Source organism: Monodelphis domestica, chromosome 8 (genome assembly GCF_027887165.1).
Source record: "Monodelphis domestica isolate mMonDom1 chromosome 8, mMonDom1.pri, whole genome shotgun sequence".
NCBI lineage: Eukaryota > Metazoa > Chordata > Mammalia > Didelphimorphia > Didelphidae > Monodelphis > Monodelphis domestica.
In genome coordinates this window covers 75487618-75507913 of record NC_077234.1, presented here as the reverse complement: position 1 = coordinate 75507913, position 20296 = coordinate 75487618, and the positions used below count along the sequence as shown (strand labels likewise).

The window sequence follows — 20296 nt, the reverse complement described above, 5'->3', positions numbered from 1 at the left end:
GGTCTGTTCTTTGCAAGGAAAGACAAAGGTAAATTTTTTTTTAATTAACGAAACAGAGAGGATGATCTCAATTTGTGAAAGGAACAAATACAAGGATTATCCTATTGTGGCAAATTTTATGTGTAGCCCAAGGAATCCATCTCATTACTTTATGGTCAACCTTTGTACATACACTGGAAGATAATCTATGTAGTATAATAATTATTATTAATAGTAAGGCCATGGGGGCATATAGTTGACTCAATGGATTGAGTGCCAGGCCTACAGATGGGAGATCTTGGGTTCAAAATTTGGCCACAGACATTTCCTAGCTATGTGACTCCAGAAATGTCACTTAACCCCCATTGCCTAGCCTTTACCACTCTTCTGCCTTGGAACCACCACAAAGTATTCATCTTAAGACAGAAGGTAAGAGTTTAAAATTATAATGATGATAATAATACCACCAACAATAATATGATTGTATGGTGTTTTATGGTTCTCCTCAAAACATCCCATAATAATAGATGAGTTGTCCTTTGGCATACAGCTAGAGATTGATAGAGCTGGTAATCAAAACAAACTACCCTGGACAAGTTCAATGTTCTTTCCATTCTAACTTGTAGCCTAATGTATGCAGGTCATCTTTCATATGTGTAGATATTAGCAGCATTTGAACTTCAGATTAATTTTTCCAATCATCAATCAGTCTTCATGAAGTGCCTACTATTACTAGGTGCTGATGATACAAAGGCAAAAATGAAAAAGTCTGTTCTCAAGAGGTTTACATTCTATCAGAAGACAATTCACAAACTTAATAAGTAAGATGGGCAATGCAAAATTATTCACACTCTTTGCTTTACCTTGATCTTCTTTGACAGATGAGAGCTGATTTGAATTAAGGGTGAAGTTCTTATAAATGCCTTATCCTTTATGTTTGTAACCTCAGCAATCAGCCCAGTGCCTGGCATATGGTAGGTACTTAGTAAATGTTTATTGATTGATTAATTGATTGTAGAAAATAAGCTTTTTTCTCTGTAAGGCTAACTGGTTCAGGAGTGATTCTGGAATCTTACCATATGCTGATTCTCTGAGCTAATGAGCCCAGTCCAAGTCATAAATTAATCTCCAGAAGGGTCTATATACATATGTGTAGACATATCCATCCATGACTAACAGGATAACAATTTTCAGTTTGGAGAAATATAATGAAAAAAATCAGTTATGAGATCTCTCTTTGTATGAGTTTTCTAATAAAGCATTTTATTCACTTACTTGTCTTATTGCTAGATATGCTGGTAGTCTGCATCATGATATTAGTGAATACAAAGCTATCACTTTTTTCCGGCTTTACATCTGCACATCCAAAGCGTTCCTTCCAATAGGAAGGAAGAACTGGGAAATACCATGGAGAAGCCACACCATAGGTCCCTAGAATAAAAATAAAGAGTAATAATTATTTATTTTTTAACCATTAATTTCTGTTTTAGTAACAACTCTAAGACAGAAGGGCAAAGACTAGCTAACCCCAAAGAGGGTTAAGTGACTTGTCCAGGAAGGGTCACCCATCTAGGCAGTGTCTGAGGCCAGATGTGAACCCAAGTTCTCTAAAGCCAGGCATGGTGTGCCATTAGTGAGCCACCTAACTGCCTCATGGAAAAGCATCCAGAAATTAACAAAGGAACGCTATATTCCTTATCTATAAAGTGAAAGATTTTGATCAGAGGGAGAATAAAGTCATCTATGGTAGCTTGATGGTTCAATATCATTGAGTCCGTTTTGCTTTTTATCTTGTAAATAAAACCAAATATCAAACTGAAAATGCTAACCACCTTTCATTTTCTTTTACCTAAATAGAATCAAGGGGGAGATGAAAATATGTTATCATAAGATTTAAATTGTTATTTTGTTGTATGTATTAAGTTGTCACTTTTATAGAGTTCATCATGGTATCATAGTATATAAAAAAAACTGACCTTGAAGCCAGGAAGACCTGGGTTCAAATCTCACCTCTGACACATACTGGCTATGTGATTCTAGGCCAGTTATATACCTTCTCAATACTCATAGTATTTCTCTAAGACTATAATTTTCAGGAGAAGGTGCTGACCTGCATTAGTAGAGGGAGGTATTAGGTATAAGCCACAGAAGAAGGTCATAGTAGTAGAGTAGTATGAAGTAAAAGTAGCTTTCAAAGGAGATAAAACACTCAGATCCTGGAGGGGATTTGGTCAAATTCCAAAATGGACAGGAGGTTGCTTTGGGGCCAATACAGGGGAAAGAAATCCTTTCTTATTTATAAATTTATAAATTTTTTATAATTATATTAATAATTATTTATATTAATTATTTATATCATATATAAATAAAAATATGAAAACAATAATATTGATATAAATAATAATTAATAATATGTAATTATAAATTTATAAATTATATACAATTTATAAAATGCTCATTTTCTAGTCCATGGCCAGTTGGTAAGACAGAGATATCCCAAGAATGACTAAACTGGGAGGAATATAGGCAGCCTTAGGCAGATCCCCTCCTTCCACCCACTTCCTAACTGAAGGGGATGGAGATTCATAGAAATCCATAGCAATGGGTCCAGAACTGAGTTAACAACAGGCTAAACCTAGACATGAAGAAATTGGGAAATGAGGCAGGAAGGAATCCAAGTAGGGTGGGGAAAGCAACCTATAAAACTTTCAAGGACCACCAAGATACTTATATTAATTCCTTGTATTATCTGTATTTCTGCCACCCTTTTTAGCTATTACTAAAACTATGCTCCCCTCTGGCTAATTTTACCCACCCTACCAGATGATCTTCTGTGCTGCTTTGTGATAAAACTTATTAAACCACAAAAACTTGGTATCTATTATAAGTGGGCCGGTTAAGAGTTGATGGGGCAGGAGACAGAAAAGTCCACTATGGTTTTTCCTCTAGTGAGATGTTAAGTTTTAGGGAATCTCAGAAAGCAAAGTTAGTGGTATTTGATTGAGGCCACACAACTAGTAAGTTTTAGAGTCAGGATTCAAACCCAAATCTAGTACTCTAACCATGAATGACATCATCCTGTATCACTTATTACACTGTCATGACATCAACACTGAATCTTCTATTCTATTCTTAAATAAGAAATAACTAAATATCATCTTGAATATATAATATATCACCTGAGACCTAGAGTGAATTAAGGATTCTAAGTCATCCTATTCTATAAAGGGTTCAGTGTGAGAATTAGGATAATCAGAAATCTCAGACCATTCAAATCGTCTCATTCTTGGGATACGAAAGGTCTGACTTGATTTGATTTTGTTCCATGTTCCTTAATACTTTCCAATTTAGAAAATACCATAGGGAGGATGAACTAAAATATGATTCCCCTTGGAATGGCTTTTAAAATGTTTACTAATTACATTTAGTAGGCATTTCCCTTCCCTCTGCATATGGTATCACATATATTGAAAGGCAGAATGTCATAGTGGATAGACTGACTCTCAATCTGCTTATGATATATCTAACTATGTAAACCCAAACAAGACACTTAACTATGTCCATTAGTACTCTAAGAAGACAAGTTTTAGAACACCTAATGAGATGTATGGATAGAGGAAAATTCCTCATAAGGAATTGTCTAGGATAGGCTAATGAAATCTTAAGTGTACACTTTCCTTATCCCTCCATAGATGCATATATTTCATGTCAACATATACACATATGTATGCATGAAAACATGTAAATATATATATACACACATACCACCTGAAAGTAATTTTCTTCCCCTCAACAATGTCAATAATTAGAGAACCATTCTTCAAATATAATAGTTTTAAATGTAATATTTTTAAATATAAGATTTAATATATTATAATATATTTCTATTATATTATATATAATATATAATAGTTTTAAATAGTTTTAATAGTTTTATATATAGTTTTAAAACTCCATTGCATCAGTGATGTCATGGATTTAGATATATCTCCTAAGGAGCACTATTCCAACTCATCTATTTCTTCCTCATCTCATGTAATGTGTTACAGCATTTATCATAACATTAGGCTATTTAGTAGAATCCTGTTCTCACCTGGGAAAACATTTCTCACATACCACGCAATAAGGAGGTAAATGACAGAATCAACAAGAATTAGGCAACACAACCAGCCAAATGAAGTGGTGTCATCATGGACGGGAGAACTGTACATATTATCCCACTGAAGACCTACAAAACAAATACACATGTTGTTCAGTGAAACATATAATGTCTATGAAAGATGAAAATCCAATTTTAAAGAGAGTGAACCTACCAATTCCCTGCTCCTCATATTGGGCAATGTACTGACTTGCATAACTGAATGCTGTGGGGGACAGGAGGCTCTGTGAGAAAAACAAATAGCAACAGAAATTCAGATAGTCATTATATATTTCCCCCAGAGAGACCTTAAAATGCTTAAAAGTTAAACAATTGTATATGGAAAATTGGAATTTTCTAGGCTTATGGAAATATGCCCTTATAAAGTACATTATTACTAGTATTATTACTATACAAAAGAATGGGAAATAGAGAACATTTTGACAGATTAAAAAATCAGAAGACTATGAATAGAAAAAAACATCATTATTCATTGTGCTGCCAAAGAGTATATACTACTGGGTAACAATAGATTATCTATCATGAGACACAATTACAACTCAAATCATTGTGTTGTTCTGAAATTTCCAAGTTTAATATCTAATGTGTGTTTTGACAGCACAATGTAATCTATAGACAGCTAGAAATGCCTGGGTTGAAGGCTTGCCTTTGCCACACGCTAGCAAACTATTGATAAGTCACTAAACTTCTAAATGGACCAGGCAGCTAAGACTATAAATCATGATGAGTTGTCAATTTGCCTCAAAAAAGGGAATTTCTGTATTAGGTTTGCCTACACCAATGGAATCATAGCTGTGGATGCCTCTCTCCTCCCTCTACGGATACTACAGTTGTTGTTTAGTCATGTCCAAATCTTCATGGCCTCATTTGAGGCATTCTTGTTATAGAAACTACAATGATTTGTCATTTCTTTCTCCAACTCATTTTACAGATGAAGAAACTAAGGCCAACAGGGTGAAGTGAATTACCTGTGGTCACACAGCTAGTAATTGTCTGAGGTCATATTTGAACTTGAGTTTCCATGAATCCAGGGCTGGCATTCTATCCACTCTGTCATTTAATTAGCCTGAATACTAGAGAAGTAAGGTTAAATAAAGGCAGATAGGTGGCACAGTTGATAGAGTGCCAGGCCTGGAGTTTTCCTGACTCATCTTCTCAAGTTCAAATCTGGTTTTGTACAATTATTAACTCTGTGATCCTGGGCAAGTCACTTAACCCCATTTGCTTCAGTCTCTCAATTTTAAAATAAGATGGAGAAGGAAATGGTAAGCCACTCTAAGATCTTTGCCAAGAAAACCTCAAACAGGGTCATGAAGAGTCAGACAGGATTGAAATAATTGAACAATAATAAATTTAAATATCAAGAAAGCTTGATGTATGGGAAAATATTTTCCATTTAATAACTTATTTTACATAGTAGGGTCATTATTCCACAAATATAACCTGGGAAGATCATTTACTTGAAGTTAAATATTCACAATTTAAAGAGATTTCAGATTTAATTTCTGTTTAATTCCAAAGTAGCTATTCCTGAACAGTTTTATCCCATTCTACCAGCACTGTATGCAGGACCAAATTTTTATCTGATTTTGAATGAATGATGTAGTCAACTTTTATTTTCCAAATTCTTAAGGAACTTGTAAATTTGAAGGTTTCCAAAATTCATAGGTGAACTCTGTGCTTTAGAATATAAGACTTGAAAGTCATACAAGAAAAAGGTACTATGAAAATAAAGAACCATTAAAGTTTCTTAAACTATGTACTGTCTACTCTTTTTAACAAAAATATCCCCCTAAGTTATTCTATATATGCCATGACTTCAGGCATGTTGTAGGCTTTTAGATTTCAGGACCAAAAGGAATTGGGCCATTCATGAAACAGCCATCTAATGTCACACAGCATTAATACAATTCCTCTTAAGGGTGCTGATGCTTATTACCATAAAATAAATACATGTCATCATGGAGACACTGGAAAGGATGAAAAAAGATGATAAAACAGTTTTTGAAGCTGTGTGCAGAATTGTCCTTATGAAGTCATGTACCTATTTGGACACATAACTATATAAAAATGTAGGATAAAATTAGGGACTGAATTTGTTTTTCCTCCCATCTCAGCTTTAAATTTAGGGAAGTAAACTTTTAATTGGAATGTCTTGGAACAAAAATTATCCACTTGTCACACCCTGGTAATTTTCACAATAGACTCACCATGAATGTCTTGACTATAAAGCTCAATTCACTTTCAACTGTAATTAGTACAATGAAGGGGAAAAAGGCAATGATGTAGATGAGACTCCCGATCAGGGCAGCAATATTGGTGTTGTTGAAGAAGACACTGATAAGGTAGCTCATGGCAATAACAGAGAAGCTGTAGTCCGAAAAATACAGGAATAAGATGAATCCATTCGTTTTGGGGAGAATATTGCCAAATTTGAGTATACTAATAAGAATGATGATGGTAACCAGCAAGAATCCAATGCTCTCCAAGAGCCAGGCAAAAAAATGGCTAACGGAATTCACACCCATCATCTTCATGTACTGTAAGGAAGAAAGAAAAGGAGTGACTAATTTTCAGACAATTAAAACACAAAGCAACAAAGCTATTATCAAATAATTTCAAATGCTCTTAGCAAATCAGGATTAATAGCTTAGTCCTCATGATTACATATTTATGTATCTTTATATGAATAATGTTATGTTGACCTTATTTGTCTGACTGTACCATTTACACTAAACTTACCCATTTTAGATTAAGTTCTTTAGGGGCACAATCTGTCATCAATTATCTTGCTGATAGTTGTATAATTTGTAATAATTCTATCCTATAATTTAGATACAAATAGAACCATAGAATATTAGAGCTAGAAGGGATCCTAAAATTATATTGTCTAACTATCATTTTATAGACAGAGAACCTAAGATAGAAACCTGAAGTGACTTGACTGAGGGGACACAATCTTTTAGTGTTTAGAACTGGAACCAGAAGCTAAATATGTTCAAACCTAGTCTAATAACCTGTGCAGGTTAAACTATTAGTCTTAGATAAATTTTTAAGTAAAATGGTATGTTATGTAGATTTTTACAATGTAATTAAAAAAAAAAACCCTTACCTTCCACAATAGAATCAATACTATATATTGGTTCCAAGGCAGAAAAGAGGGAAGGGCTAAAGCAATGGGGGTTAAGTGCATTATAATTTAGATATACATGCTGACATAAATATTTCAAAGAAATTATATTTTGTCTGGAATTGAAATAATTGATACATATATAATTTCTCCATTATTACACTAAATAACTGTGAATATAAACTCTAATTTCAATGAAATCTGAAAAAAATGGCAAAGGACATATTCCTAAGAATTAAGATATAAAATCTTTAAATAGGGATGGTATTCCTCTTTTCCCCAATTCTCTATTATTGAAATCTACTGATAGCTCAGAGTAAGTTTGTAGCTCTTAGCTTTTAACATAACTTTCATGTTGCCTGAATTCATGTCCTCTAAACTTCTCTCTTCATTGATATGGTTTGATAATTCAATTCAGTTCAATTAAACAATGATTGAGCACCTACTGTGTACAAGGCACTATGTTGGGTTATGCAGTTATAACTTCATCATCTCCCCAGAGTCCAAGCTATTTTTCATCCATGGAGAAAAACAAATTCACCATGATCTGCCTTTGAATGAACTACATGTAATTTTTCATCATAGGGTATATGTATATGTATGTGTGTGGGAAATTGCAGGTAGAAAAAAAGTAACTGGGCCTTGGAACTTGTAATAATTTTCAAAACATATTAGCTCCCTGAGCCTATTTAGTTCTATTCATTTTGAACAATATTCCCAGTAACACTTCCCCACCCCCAGTGAAAAACCCCTTCATAAACATTTATGCAATCCATTTCTTTCACAAAACCAAGATATTTAAAATGTTTTCTTTCTTTCCTTCTTTTCAATTTTGCCAAGGGGGAAAAATAATAGGGAGCTCACTGGATCTCTTGGTCTACCACTGCAATAGTGAATTTTTATTCTCTGCAACTTATCACATTTTGATAACACTGCTGCTCCTCTTGTTCCCATGGAAACAGATACCTGACTGCCAACAGCCTAGGCTGCAGGCTATAAGCTAATCATCCCTAGATTAAAAAAAAAAATTAAAAACCCACCCAACAACAAAAATCTTGTGACTTTTCCTCTTAATTTTGCCCCCGTCCTCACCCACTTCTTCCATGGTCTCATAAACACAGTACACTAGAAGTCCAACCTAAGTCTCCATAGGAATGAAAACCTGAAACAAGGCTTTTATATAAAGTGACAGTTTAAGGTTACAAGTTTCTCTCCTCTACTAAATACAATGTCCCTGAAAGTAAAGTTTGGAAGAGCCCTCTTCCAGTGACGAAGACGGTGGATGTTGCTCCATCCACCGTCTTCGTCACTGGAAGAGACCTTCAAGACCACCTTGTCCAATCTTGTTATTTTATAAATTTGGAAACTGAAACTGAGAAAAGGAAAATGACCTATCTAAGATTTCATGGATAGTAGCAATTGGAATTTGAATTCTAAGCTGAGCCCTTTGATCACAAATTCAGGACACTTTTCATTCTGGTGCAGTGAATACATACACCATAATCTTACCTTCCTACTCTTACCCCATTCATGAAGGCTGTTTGATTAGGGGTTGTTAAAGGTTGGTCTTAAGTCAAAGGGTTAAGTACAGAGATATTATAAGTGAACTTTTTCTTCACTTATTTTCCATTTTGTGTATTTCTGGAGTTTTACTGATGGCTTCAATAAAGCAAAATAGAGACTAAGACAAATAAAATCATCACTTGAAACTTCATATTCAGGATCAAAAGGAGTGAGCCACTATTAAAAACCTCTCCCCTCTGTCCCCAACTCCAGCCTAGAAAATAAAGCAGGATTTTGATGTTCTTTTAAAAACTTATTATTAGGATAAACCTCTTTTTTTTTCATCTCATTTGCAGAAAAATAGTGTTAATTTCCAAAGGTCTAAGAGATCCAAAGGGCAGCTTAAATTCCTTCCAAATTCAATTCATTTCATCAAATGAATTGAGTTCCTACAAGGCATGAGAGAGTACAAGACATTTACAGGGCAGATAATAAATGTGGGGTTATATGAAGCCCGACTTGGATTGAACAAACAGACATTTCATTTTTTGACAATCACAATTTGGATTTTCAACTCTGAACTGATAATGAAACCTCTCTCCTTCCTCTCAGCTGAGAGATAGACTATAGGTAATGAAAGATATGTTGTCACAAATGGCCAGTGTGTGTATTTATCTGTGCTTTACTTATCTCTATGTCTTTGTTAACATGTGAGGTTCCTGATGGGGGTGCTATTTGGGAAGCAAGGTATATCCCAGGGGAATTGGCAGTCATAAAAAGAATAACTTCAATAAAACACTGTAAAAATTATTCATGATATTTTAGATAATTTCATGTTTTCTTAGGAAGGGTTTTGATGGCTGTATTTAAGTTTAATATACAACTGTTTCAAGATAATATGTATACCTTAGTAATAGGCAGTTAGGAATTTCTAAAATGGTTCACTTACTAAATTTCTACTTTGTAAACATCAAATTAATAGAAATGTTCAAATATTCGCCATGAGGAGACTAAAAGAAGCTTCCCTTCAGAGCTATCATCTGATAGTTGTAGATGTGACAACATTTTTCACTATGTTGGGTATAAAATCACTAGGATATTATCAGAGCCATGAAATACAACTGATTTTCTATATACACACATTGTAGAGTTTTTTCCTTGACAACTGACATTTGTAGTGTGACTGTATTATATATGTGAAAGTCTACTTATTTACTGACTTGTCAGAAGATAATTTGGCAAACCTGAAGAATAGGCTCAAAGTCACTTAACTCAGATTTGGAAGCTTTAAAGACTCAGGGTCAGAACATCATTTCTTAGACTTGGCTAAAGGAAGTCTTGACCATTGGTCTCCACAAAAACATAGTTATTTCAGTGCTATGGATAATTCCCCCTCTAAGATTCAATGGGTACAGCACCCTTATCTATGAGATCACAGATCATTGAAATATAATAAAGTATGAAAAATAATTTTTTAGCATCAGATTCAAAGAATGAATGAAGTGGTTGTCCAAAAAGGAGGTCAATCACAGTCCAGAGCAGTCTATTTGAATACACTGCAAAAATTACTAAAGTAAAAATGAAGGCCCCATCATCTTGGTGAAGGATGACTCACAAAGAAAGGTGTTGGCTACATTTGTTTTATATGTCTTCCCCACTGGGATCAGTTCCACAATCAGCCTGGTTTCCTGCTTCCTAAACCTGTCAAAAGTAATGATTGATCTGCTTATCAAATTCAGGCTTGCTATCTGCTGCTACCACCAGTTCTGTGTCCAATTGAAGGCAAGAAAAGATGAAGAGAAAGATATTCCAATCAGAATCAGACAGACCTATAGCAATTGCCATGGAAATTTTGAGGTTGGGTATTGACAAGAATTCTGAGAGACTGATGATAAGGAAGATAATTCATTACCAAGTAAGGTAAAAGAAAAGTCAGAAAAGACTGGAAAGATTTTAAAATTATTTTTCATACTTTATTTTACTTCAATGATCTGTGATCTCAAAGATGAGGGTGTTCCACTCAAAAATATAAATTACAAGCCAGTTAGTGTAATTTTTGTTCATATCATCTCAAGAGTTCATCATAGAGGTTTCTATATGACTCTGGTTGTTTTGTGACTATAGTAACCATGAGAATCACCCAGAGGTCATTAGAATGATTTGTGATGTGCATCAGCATGACAGGCAATGAATGACAAAAAAAAATAATTTTAAGAACTAGGTTAAAGGATGTCCTCAAAGAAATATGTAATTTAAAAAAGACAAGTTAATCATGTGGCAAGAGGAAGGAATAGACAGCCTAAATATTCAATTGGCATATTTGTGATATAATCAAGGCCCTAGCAAGGTGGGTTGATCTACTTGTAGAAAATTTGATTATGTAAAGTTGAAAAGATTGTGCATAAAAGTGAAGTGAGCAAAACCAGAACATTGCACACAGTAACTACTGCATTTTAAAGAGTGATTAACTATGAAAGATTTAACTACTCTGATCAATGCAATGATCCAAATCAATCCCAAAGGACGCATGATGAAAAATACTATCTCCAGAGAATTAAGGATCTCTGAGTATAGATTGAAATATATTTTTTCACTTTATTTTTCTTGCTTTTTTTGCCACATGCTAATATGTAAATATGGTTTGTATGACTTCATACGTATAATTGTTATGATACTACTTGCTTTCTAAGTGGGTGGGGGAGGGACAGGAGGGAAAGAATTTGGACTCAATATTTTAAAAGATGAATTTTAAAATGAAAAATTTTTAAATGCAAAAAAATTTGTATAAACAAAACAAATTTGCCCAGAATTTTAAAACAAGCTATAAAGTAGATCAAATTTCTCTGAAAAAGTCTAATATTCAGAATATAAGGAATTCACATAAATTTATGGCTAAGAATAATTATTGCCCAATAGATACAAAAGTAAACTATATGTATTTTTAAAATCTAAAAAAAAAGAAACTATGAAAAGCTATATGAAAAAAGCACCAAATCACAGTAACAGAAATGTTAGTTAAAACAAGTCTGAAATTTGTTCTTATACCTCTGAAACTGGCAAAGATAAAAAAGAATGGAAATCGTTTTTTATTGGAGAAACTGTAGAAAATCAAGCATATTAATACCTTGTTGGTATTGCTGTGAATCGACCCAACTGTTTTGGAAATCAATTTGTAAATTACTATATGACCCAGTGGAACATATGCCCCGAAGAGGTCAATGACAGGAATAAAAATCCAATAGATAATAAAACTTTCATAGAAATACTCTTTGAAGCAACCCAGAATTAGAAAAACAAAAAGGAGCACCCATCAATTGGGGAAAAGCTGGACAGCTTATATCATCTGAATGCCATGGGATACATGGCACCAAAAAAAAAAAAAGTCAGAGAATTCAGAGAAAGAGGAGATGTGTATGAAAAGACAATAGGAAGAGACTGAGAGTGAAGAAAACAGAATGAAGAAAATAATATAGATAATGACAATAATAAGGTATAAGAGAAAGAATACTAATAGCCACCAATATTCAAATTATATATAATGTCTAATACTTTATAGCAATACTTTTTGTAGTAGCCCAGAATTAGAAACAATATGCTTTCTGAGACAGTTGCTGGGTCATTTTTGTTTTGCTTATCTGTTTTTCTTTATTATGAGAGAGGATTCCGAAGGGGATGGTATCTGGGAAAATGCTAGTTGTATAAAAAAGTATCCATAAAGCATTTATTTATGTCCTGTTTTAGTTATGTTTCAAAGGTCACAACGAAGGCAAGATAGATAGGGGGCTTTCTACAAACAGGAAAAATACCAGACCCCAAACTTGTCAACTGGTTGCTTTTATAAATAATTTTATCATGTGCTAAATTTTAATTTCATTAAAAAGTCTAGTGCACTTGGTGGAGTGTAAACCTCAAAAAGTGATTTCCTTGTCACAGGAGGAAGATACTTAGGAAAAGCCAGAGAAGGGCAAACTAGCAGAACTTGTTAACATTGGTAGCCTTGTCCTGAATCAAGATGAAAAGTCAGATGACTGGCTGAGATTGCTGGAAGGCTGACTATTCATAAGTAGAACAGTATTGTACATATTTGGCTTTCATCTAGAGATGTGGAAGCGAATATTAGTAAATTATTCTAGGCCTCTGAGAAGTCCTTTCAACTTAATAGACTGTGATCATTATAAAAAGCCCCTGAGTCAATAATTCAAGAATCACAGGGTAGTAAAGTCTTTGCTATCTAAGGGCACAGGTAGAAAAGGGGCTGCATGATTTGGAGAAGAATGCTGAAAGGGAGAAGGGATGTGGAGGTGAGGTAGGAGTCCTGGGTTTTAGTCCTGCTTCAGCTATTAACCACCAAGTGAACTTGGATAATTCATACCTTCTCTGTCTTGTTTTCTCCACCTACAAAATAAGGGGGTTGAAATGGTCTCCACGCCATCTTCTGGCTCAAAATGACCTGAATATGGGATATTTAAGATGAATAGCTTAACTCTCACTAGGAAATAAGCCTACATGAGACAAAGTACCAGTTCCATTCACCACCACGCTGAAAGATGCTATTGATTTTTGCCTAGTGAAGAAGCACCCTATCCAAGAAGAACTTGGTGAATAACAATTGGAAATTAACTACGCAAGATCACATGGCCTTTAAAAGGCTTCCTGAGTCTGATGACAATGTGAAGTCAAACTCCAATTATTCCTTGGAAAACCGCAGCCATTGGACCAACCATTGGAGTTTTCAGAAATCTGATCTAAGATTGCTTGCTTTGAGCAGGTAGACATTCTGCAGTGCTGGGGCAGAATTATATAAGAAAGCCACAAATGTAAAGATACTCCTTTCAGATATTTAATTTGGAAAGACTGGAAGAAAGCTTTACTCTTTTCAACAATACCTAAATATGCCCAGAGGCCATTCAGCCATCCATGGTGTCATCATTATAAGTCTAACACCGGGGCAATGCAGGAAGGGTGATTCTTCTTTAATAAGGGCAGGGGACTCTTTGACTCTTGTAATGAAAGCTGACCAATAATCACCTGCATTCATAGGGAAGCCAGTTTGCACAGCCTGCTCATGGTCATCAGATCACTCTGTTGTTGTCAGCCCAGTCCCTGTAGGCTTGACTTTGATAAAATTCTTGTGCATATGGACAATATGATCCCCTTGGTTTTGCTTAAAAGAATTCCTCTCCCCTTTTTTTTTTCTAACACTTACAAGAATGCCCTCATTAATATAGAAATGTTCTCAGCACACAATATTCTAACAGTATCTCAACACTGGGTGACACTGAATAAAATATTTAAAATAATGTAATGTTTTCATCTTAACTACTACCCGGATTTCCTAGTCCAGGAACATGAAATCAAGGGCCCTTCATAATAGCAGGATCTCTCCCTACCACTTAATTCAGCCTACTGTCTCTTTTCCCAACCCAATGCCTGGAATCATCCTTAAGGGAGCAGCCCTTGGGGAGAAGGACCTGACATCCCTAATGCCAACAGCACCAGTGGCTGACAAACTGCCAGTAAGGAACAGGTGAGAGCTAGATCAGCAGAAGCTGCTAGACCAGTATCCCTGCTTGCAAACCAGTTGTTGTCCATGGAATTGATCCTTGTGGAGACACAACCAATTATGTCTCTAAAAGAACTACCATCACCATCTACTCAGCTGCTAAAGCAACTAAAGACCCAGAACAGAAAGTTCTTACCTCCAAAGTTAAGGGGCTTAATGTCAGAAATGTATATTGTTATCTATATGATAATGTTATAGCAAATATATTTCCATTTCCTTTGTTGCTACCCTCCAAAAATAAATAGACCTTTTTGTCTAATTTTCAGCTAAAGTATCCTATATTTTTCCTATTGGAATGTGAGTCCCTGAAAGCAAGGAATATCTTGATTTTCTTGTATCCTCAGAGCTTTGAACAAAGTAAATATATAATAATTATATTACATCCATTTATTCCATATAAAAAACAAACAAGAAAATATATCATGGGTCTTTATGTACCAGATCTACATTTTCATAGCTATATTATCACCAGGGTGAGTAGGATATTTTATGAATCCCTAGAAATATAAGAATCAGGTATGTATGGGGCAGGGGAAAGAAGCAGTAATTGATAGAAAAGGAATTTCTAAGGTGGAGACTTATTTTCTAAGTATTTTAGGAGGTGTTGGTATGCATTGTGGACATTAATAAGAGATGGCTACAGTCATTATTGCTGGGTTCCATTTGATTATTATATCAATAGTCCTCCAAACCTAGGAATTACTACTTAGAATTTCATCATCAGACTTCCAATTGTAATGGAATTATTCTTGGGAAACTTACATTTATAAATAATATTTATTATTATTAATTTAGATCACTATATATTAAAATCTCCTGAAGAATATTTTATATTCCATCCCTCCAAGTTTATAAGGCTCCTCCCTCCTCAAATCATTATCAACATTATCATTTATCATGTCAAATTATCATTTATATTATTTTCTATTTTTATATCATATCCCTTCTAGTTGAATGTAAGCTTCTTGAGGACATAGATTATTTTGTTTGTGTCTACATCCCCCCAGGCCAACATAAGATGTTGTACATGAATGGTAATAAAAAAATGGTAAGCGGATTTGGATTTTTTTGTGGGGGAAGAATTTAGGGGGTTGTGAGTTTGTGTAGAAAAAGCTTAACCTTCATTATGATTCTCAAGAGGTTTTCCCTTAGAGCTAATTCACCCTGTGTGGTTAATCTTTTCATGTTCACTCTGGTCTAAATGAAATCACATCAACTCATTCTAATAAGAAATGAACTTGTTTGTAATTTTAGGGTACCATAAGAATTCTCAACCTACCTCATGGAGCCGCAGGTCTTTCTCATACACAAGTTTTTTCACAAAGGCAGCTATAAATACAACCCAGGCTACCATAAGCACGATAGGAAGCGAATAGGAAACACTGGTTAAGAAGCTGGGGGGAAAAAAAAGATAGCATTTACTAAAATGGATAATGGCAGAGTTGTAGAATATAACATCATAAATATCCTTTCTCTCACATTGAAAACATGTTCATGTTTTGAAAGTAAGAGTAACAATTTTTTAAATGCCTGGGGTAATGTGTAATTCTACCAACAGCAGGAACTCTGGCTTGAGAAACTCTTCCAAATGCAAATGGATCTCCTGGTAATCTTAAAGAATTGGCCAGGGATACCAAGAGGTTCAAGTGACTTGCTGTAGTCACATAAGTAGTTTAGAGCAAAAAGAGGGCTTGAACTCTGGCTTGTCTGACTTCAAGCAGTTCTTAGGTTGAACAGTAGATACCCTCTTTACATATATATATATATATATGTCCACATAACTAGCCATTTTCCATACTTCCTTTGTATCAATCCAATACTGATGAAGTGAAATTATTTGAGGGAGGTTCCTATGAATGCCATGCTTCATTGCGGTCAGTACAATTTGAGATTCTACAGACAGGCAGCACCATGTTTATGGAATGGTTTTGAGTAATTCTAGTAAGAAAGTTAACATAATCACAAGAATGAAGATTTCATTGGCTGATTCAAAATTGACTAAAACAGGTGAAAAATGGATGTCATTCCATTTATCTCACTAATCAAAAGGAAGATTCTCTACTCCTAGGAAGCAGTTAGCTAGTACCTCAGTTGGAATCTATAATTATAAATAGACATCCCATTAAAAACATGTAGACCACAACACTTACTGGGAATCCTCATTTTACAAATTGCCCATGGGTAATTTGTTGAACACTATAAGAATCCATAGTATAGAAAAGGGGTGACCTAACCAGAGCAAGACCAAAAAAGCCACCTCCCCCAGGACATATCCTCTGTATTGTAGCTGATATTCCCACCATTATTGTGCCTTTTGGGAAACTAAGGCACAGCTTCTAAAAAAACCTTTTATAATGACAATATATGTGACCTTTTAAAAGTCATTATTACTCATGATGATATCATGTAATCAATGTGCAGATTACATGCAATGTAAATTTTTTATGGAGATGGAAATACTGTCCAGAGTATAGTTTCCTACTTCATGATTTTGCCCAGGATTAGTGCTATTGCTCTTGACTACCATGAAAACCAACTAAATGACACTTTTAATTTTATAATGCAGTCTCCATATTCTTTAATCCAAGGGATTGAGTCATATAGGCTGCTGGCTAAAATTACATTAGAACTCAAAGAATCTACCCAAGTTCAAGAAGGAGAAATGAGTAAGGAATAGTCAAGAATCAGATGGGAATTATAATTTAATTTACCCCACACGTCTCCCTCAGATGTTTTTACTATTTATTGCTGGCCTTTGGAGTTTATACACTAGTCCTTCCAGCTCTACATAATAGAAGTAGCTAACCTTGACATCCCACTAGAAAGAATTCTTACCTGTCTCCCCTTATCATTGTTCACCAAAGGATTACAACCTCATCTCATCTAGAGCCCTTAAAGCACCAAGGGAGAGAGAGAGGCATCAATAGAAAAACAGAACAGCTCCAAATAGCATAACAATTGTAAGGGCTGGGTTGAATAGTGAGTTCTACTACTTTAGAGCAATGTTCAGAAGCCTCAAACTCCTGTGTAGGTAGATGTGCTTGAAACCCATCTTCCTGTATCTTCTTTTTAAAATGTTATTGGAGTAAGAGTCATTCTGTTCTAGCAGACTGGCAGGTTTAATGAACATTAAAATTTACTGCCTGAAAAAGTTATCTTTAATTAAAAAAATTCATTTGCAAAGCCATTTTAGATATGGAATAGTCCTTGGCAAAGGCCCTATATTCCATAAAGTCATCCTAGATTCTTGTTGGAACATTGACATGCTTCTTAGAACACCTATCACAGAGGACCAATTCAGGCAAAGTTTCCCTCTCTATTTTCCCATTTTTCTCTGTCTTTCCATTTGCTATCAGAAAGAACTAAGAACTGTTTAAAGCACTCATAGTTCATTATCATGTATTATTGTTTATACCAGTGGTCTTTCTCCCCCACTCAGTACTTCTAATCCATTAAGATGAGGAAAATAGCAAGGTATTGTCATAATGAAGCATGTCTTTAAGGGGGAGTGCCAGGGATGATCACTTTATAGAAACACACATTAATAAAGGTTTGTATTAAGCAATTGATTCCAATGACTGTATTTGAGCTGATACCAAAAGGTGCTTATAAAAGCTGCACCTTACAAAGTAACTTAAAATAGAGAGACTCACTTGTCCTTCATGAAACAGGGGTAGGGGATTGCTTGAACTTGGACTGCTATTTCCTGTGAATTCCTCCCAGTCTGCAATTCAATTATAGCTCTTTCAATGCTATCCTGTAAGTAGATAAATGCTCTGCCATAGATCTGATTTTGTGATGGAGAATTATGTGGACCAGGAGCCCAGAGTTTGTTCCGGAGGCTGTTGGTTGTCTGTGCTGTCTTGAGGCTCATTCGGATAGTATATTCTATCAGTGGAGGAAGGAGGCTGGCATCAAGATGCTCTCTTCCCTGCCTACTTCTGTTAGAAGGAAGTTTGAAAATAACACCTAAAATGAGAATGACAAAAGAAAGAAAAAAATCACATAATGGTTGAGGTTATTTGCTATAGTTTGGGATATAAGAAGCAAGTCAAACTTTTGGGTTAAGAATAAAATAAGAGGTGCAGGGCTCCTGATTTATAAGGGAAAATTACAGTTTTTATGAAGGTATAACTTGCAAAGTTTCAACCTCTGAGAATATAATAAACTAAATAGCAGATTAAAGCCATTTCCCACTATGCATAAATATTTTATAATATTATTATAATTATGTAACTTATTTTGACTAAATAATTATCAATCTTGTGACCTCTAACATTAAAGTATCCTAAAGGACCAGGATGACTGAAAGTGTTGTCATAGGTACGGCTTTTGCTGTCCTTGTGACATATATTCATCTTGGGCAAATCCTTTTTTCTCCCATTCTTAGCACCTTGGTTTGCGGAGAATACAGAAGAGAGAGGTATCCTTAGGATGAAGAAGATCAGGTTTGGGTCCTGTCTCATATTTACAGTTATGTGACCTTGAGCAAGTCCTATCTTACTGTTCTCTAGACAGCTCTTTAAGATTACAAATTACATGGCAAAGGAAGTCCCCTTATGGGAACTACCAACATCGATGAAATCCTAGCTCTAGTCCCTATGCTCCATCCTACAACCTCAGGTAGTTCATGAATAGAGTCCAGTCTTACAAGACTCTGGACTCTGTCTGGCAGGCAAAACATATAGGATGAGGGAACGCATGTACAGACATAATGGGAAATAGCAAAGGACATGAATTTCCTCATATTAAAGGTCTTCAAGTAAAGGCTGGAAGAATACTTTTCAGATACACTACAGAGAATATATGGAAGAAACAGTTTTCGGGCATATGAGTCCTTTGGATATCTTTCCAACTCATCCTGCCTTTCTCTCATTTCTCTGGAATGGTGCAGTATGGCTGTAAAGGATTTGTTTCTTTTCGGACTATAGTTATGCTTCTCTAGGCTATAAAAGGGCCAGGGGTAGAAGGGGAGTTCTTGTGTGAGAGGATGGGTCGGTTAGTTGCCTGAGCTCTCAGGCATGGAGAGAACAAAAAGAGCCTTAAAAACTTGATTGGGGGAGAATCTATGTGTTGCCATCGGATGATTCACACAACAGCAGAATCAAACTTACTTCCAAAGAGTTCGTTGTTCTTGTATAGCCTTTGAGCTTCCATCTCCATTTCAGTTATAGTTTTCGCTGGCTGAATGCGATCATATAATACACAGGAGGATATGTTGACTGTCAGGGAAGACAGCGTATTAAGCTGATCAATGAGGCCGATATTGTTCTGTAATTTTAGCCTTAGAATATCTGGAGAAGCAAAGCAAAACAAAAATCAACAGGGGAAAAAAAAGAAAGAAAACATCACCATCCTGATTCTCATAATGATGCATCAAAATTACTGATTTGTCTCCAAATATTACACATTAAAGGAAGCTCTAGAAAATTAAAGACAAAGGGGAAATGCATTTTATGTGGAAAAATTCAAAGAGGCACATCAGGCAAGATTTACTCTATAACACAAATATTCAACAAGGAGAGTTTTAATCCAGTTGACATTAAAAGTAACAAGTTAAAGGCAATGGAAAAAACTTACATGATATAATATTTTGAATAGTGATCTCATATAAAGAAGCTAATTGTAACAGCAATGTGGTATGATACAGTAGACAGAGCACTAGATTAAGTTATCAGAGAATACAGGTTCAAATCTTGGCTCCGTCACTTCTGACTATATTACCTTAGGAAAATCACAACCTTGTTGGGGTTCTGTTTTCCCATATGTAAAGTGGAGAGGGGGGAGAGTAGACTACATAGTCTCTAAGATCATTCCCAATTTTAAATTTATGTTGCTACATAGTTCCCCATAGGACAGCTAAGAGGCACGGTGGATGAGTTCTGGGTCTGGCATTAGAAATTTCAAAGCTGGCCTCAGATACTAGTAATTCTTAGTTGTCTGTCTTAGTAAGTGGCTGTGT

At 35.1% G+C, this 20296-nt stretch overlaps 1 protein-coding gene across 1 annotated transcript in view; it reads right to left on the bottom strand.

Annotated features, from left to right (window-relative positions):
* ABCA12 (ATP binding cassette subfamily A member 12) overlaps positions 1-20296 on the bottom strand; it is a 242256-nt gene that overhangs the window by 61582 nt on the left and 160378 nt on the right. The window contains exons 21-27 of the mRNA XM_007501784.2: positions 19449-19628; positions 17988-18303; positions 15614-15728; positions 6349-6678; positions 4293-4362; positions 4073-4207; positions 1255-1410 (exon numbers count right to left, since the gene is read on the bottom strand). Coding sequence (XP_007501846.1) covers positions 1255-1410; positions 4073-4207; positions 4293-4362; positions 6349-6678; positions 15614-15728; positions 17988-18303; positions 19449-19628 — 1302 coding nt within the window. The remainder of the gene's footprint in view (positions 1-1254; positions 1411-4072; positions 4208-4292; positions 4363-6348; positions 6679-15613; positions 15729-17987; positions 18304-19448; positions 19629-20296) is intronic.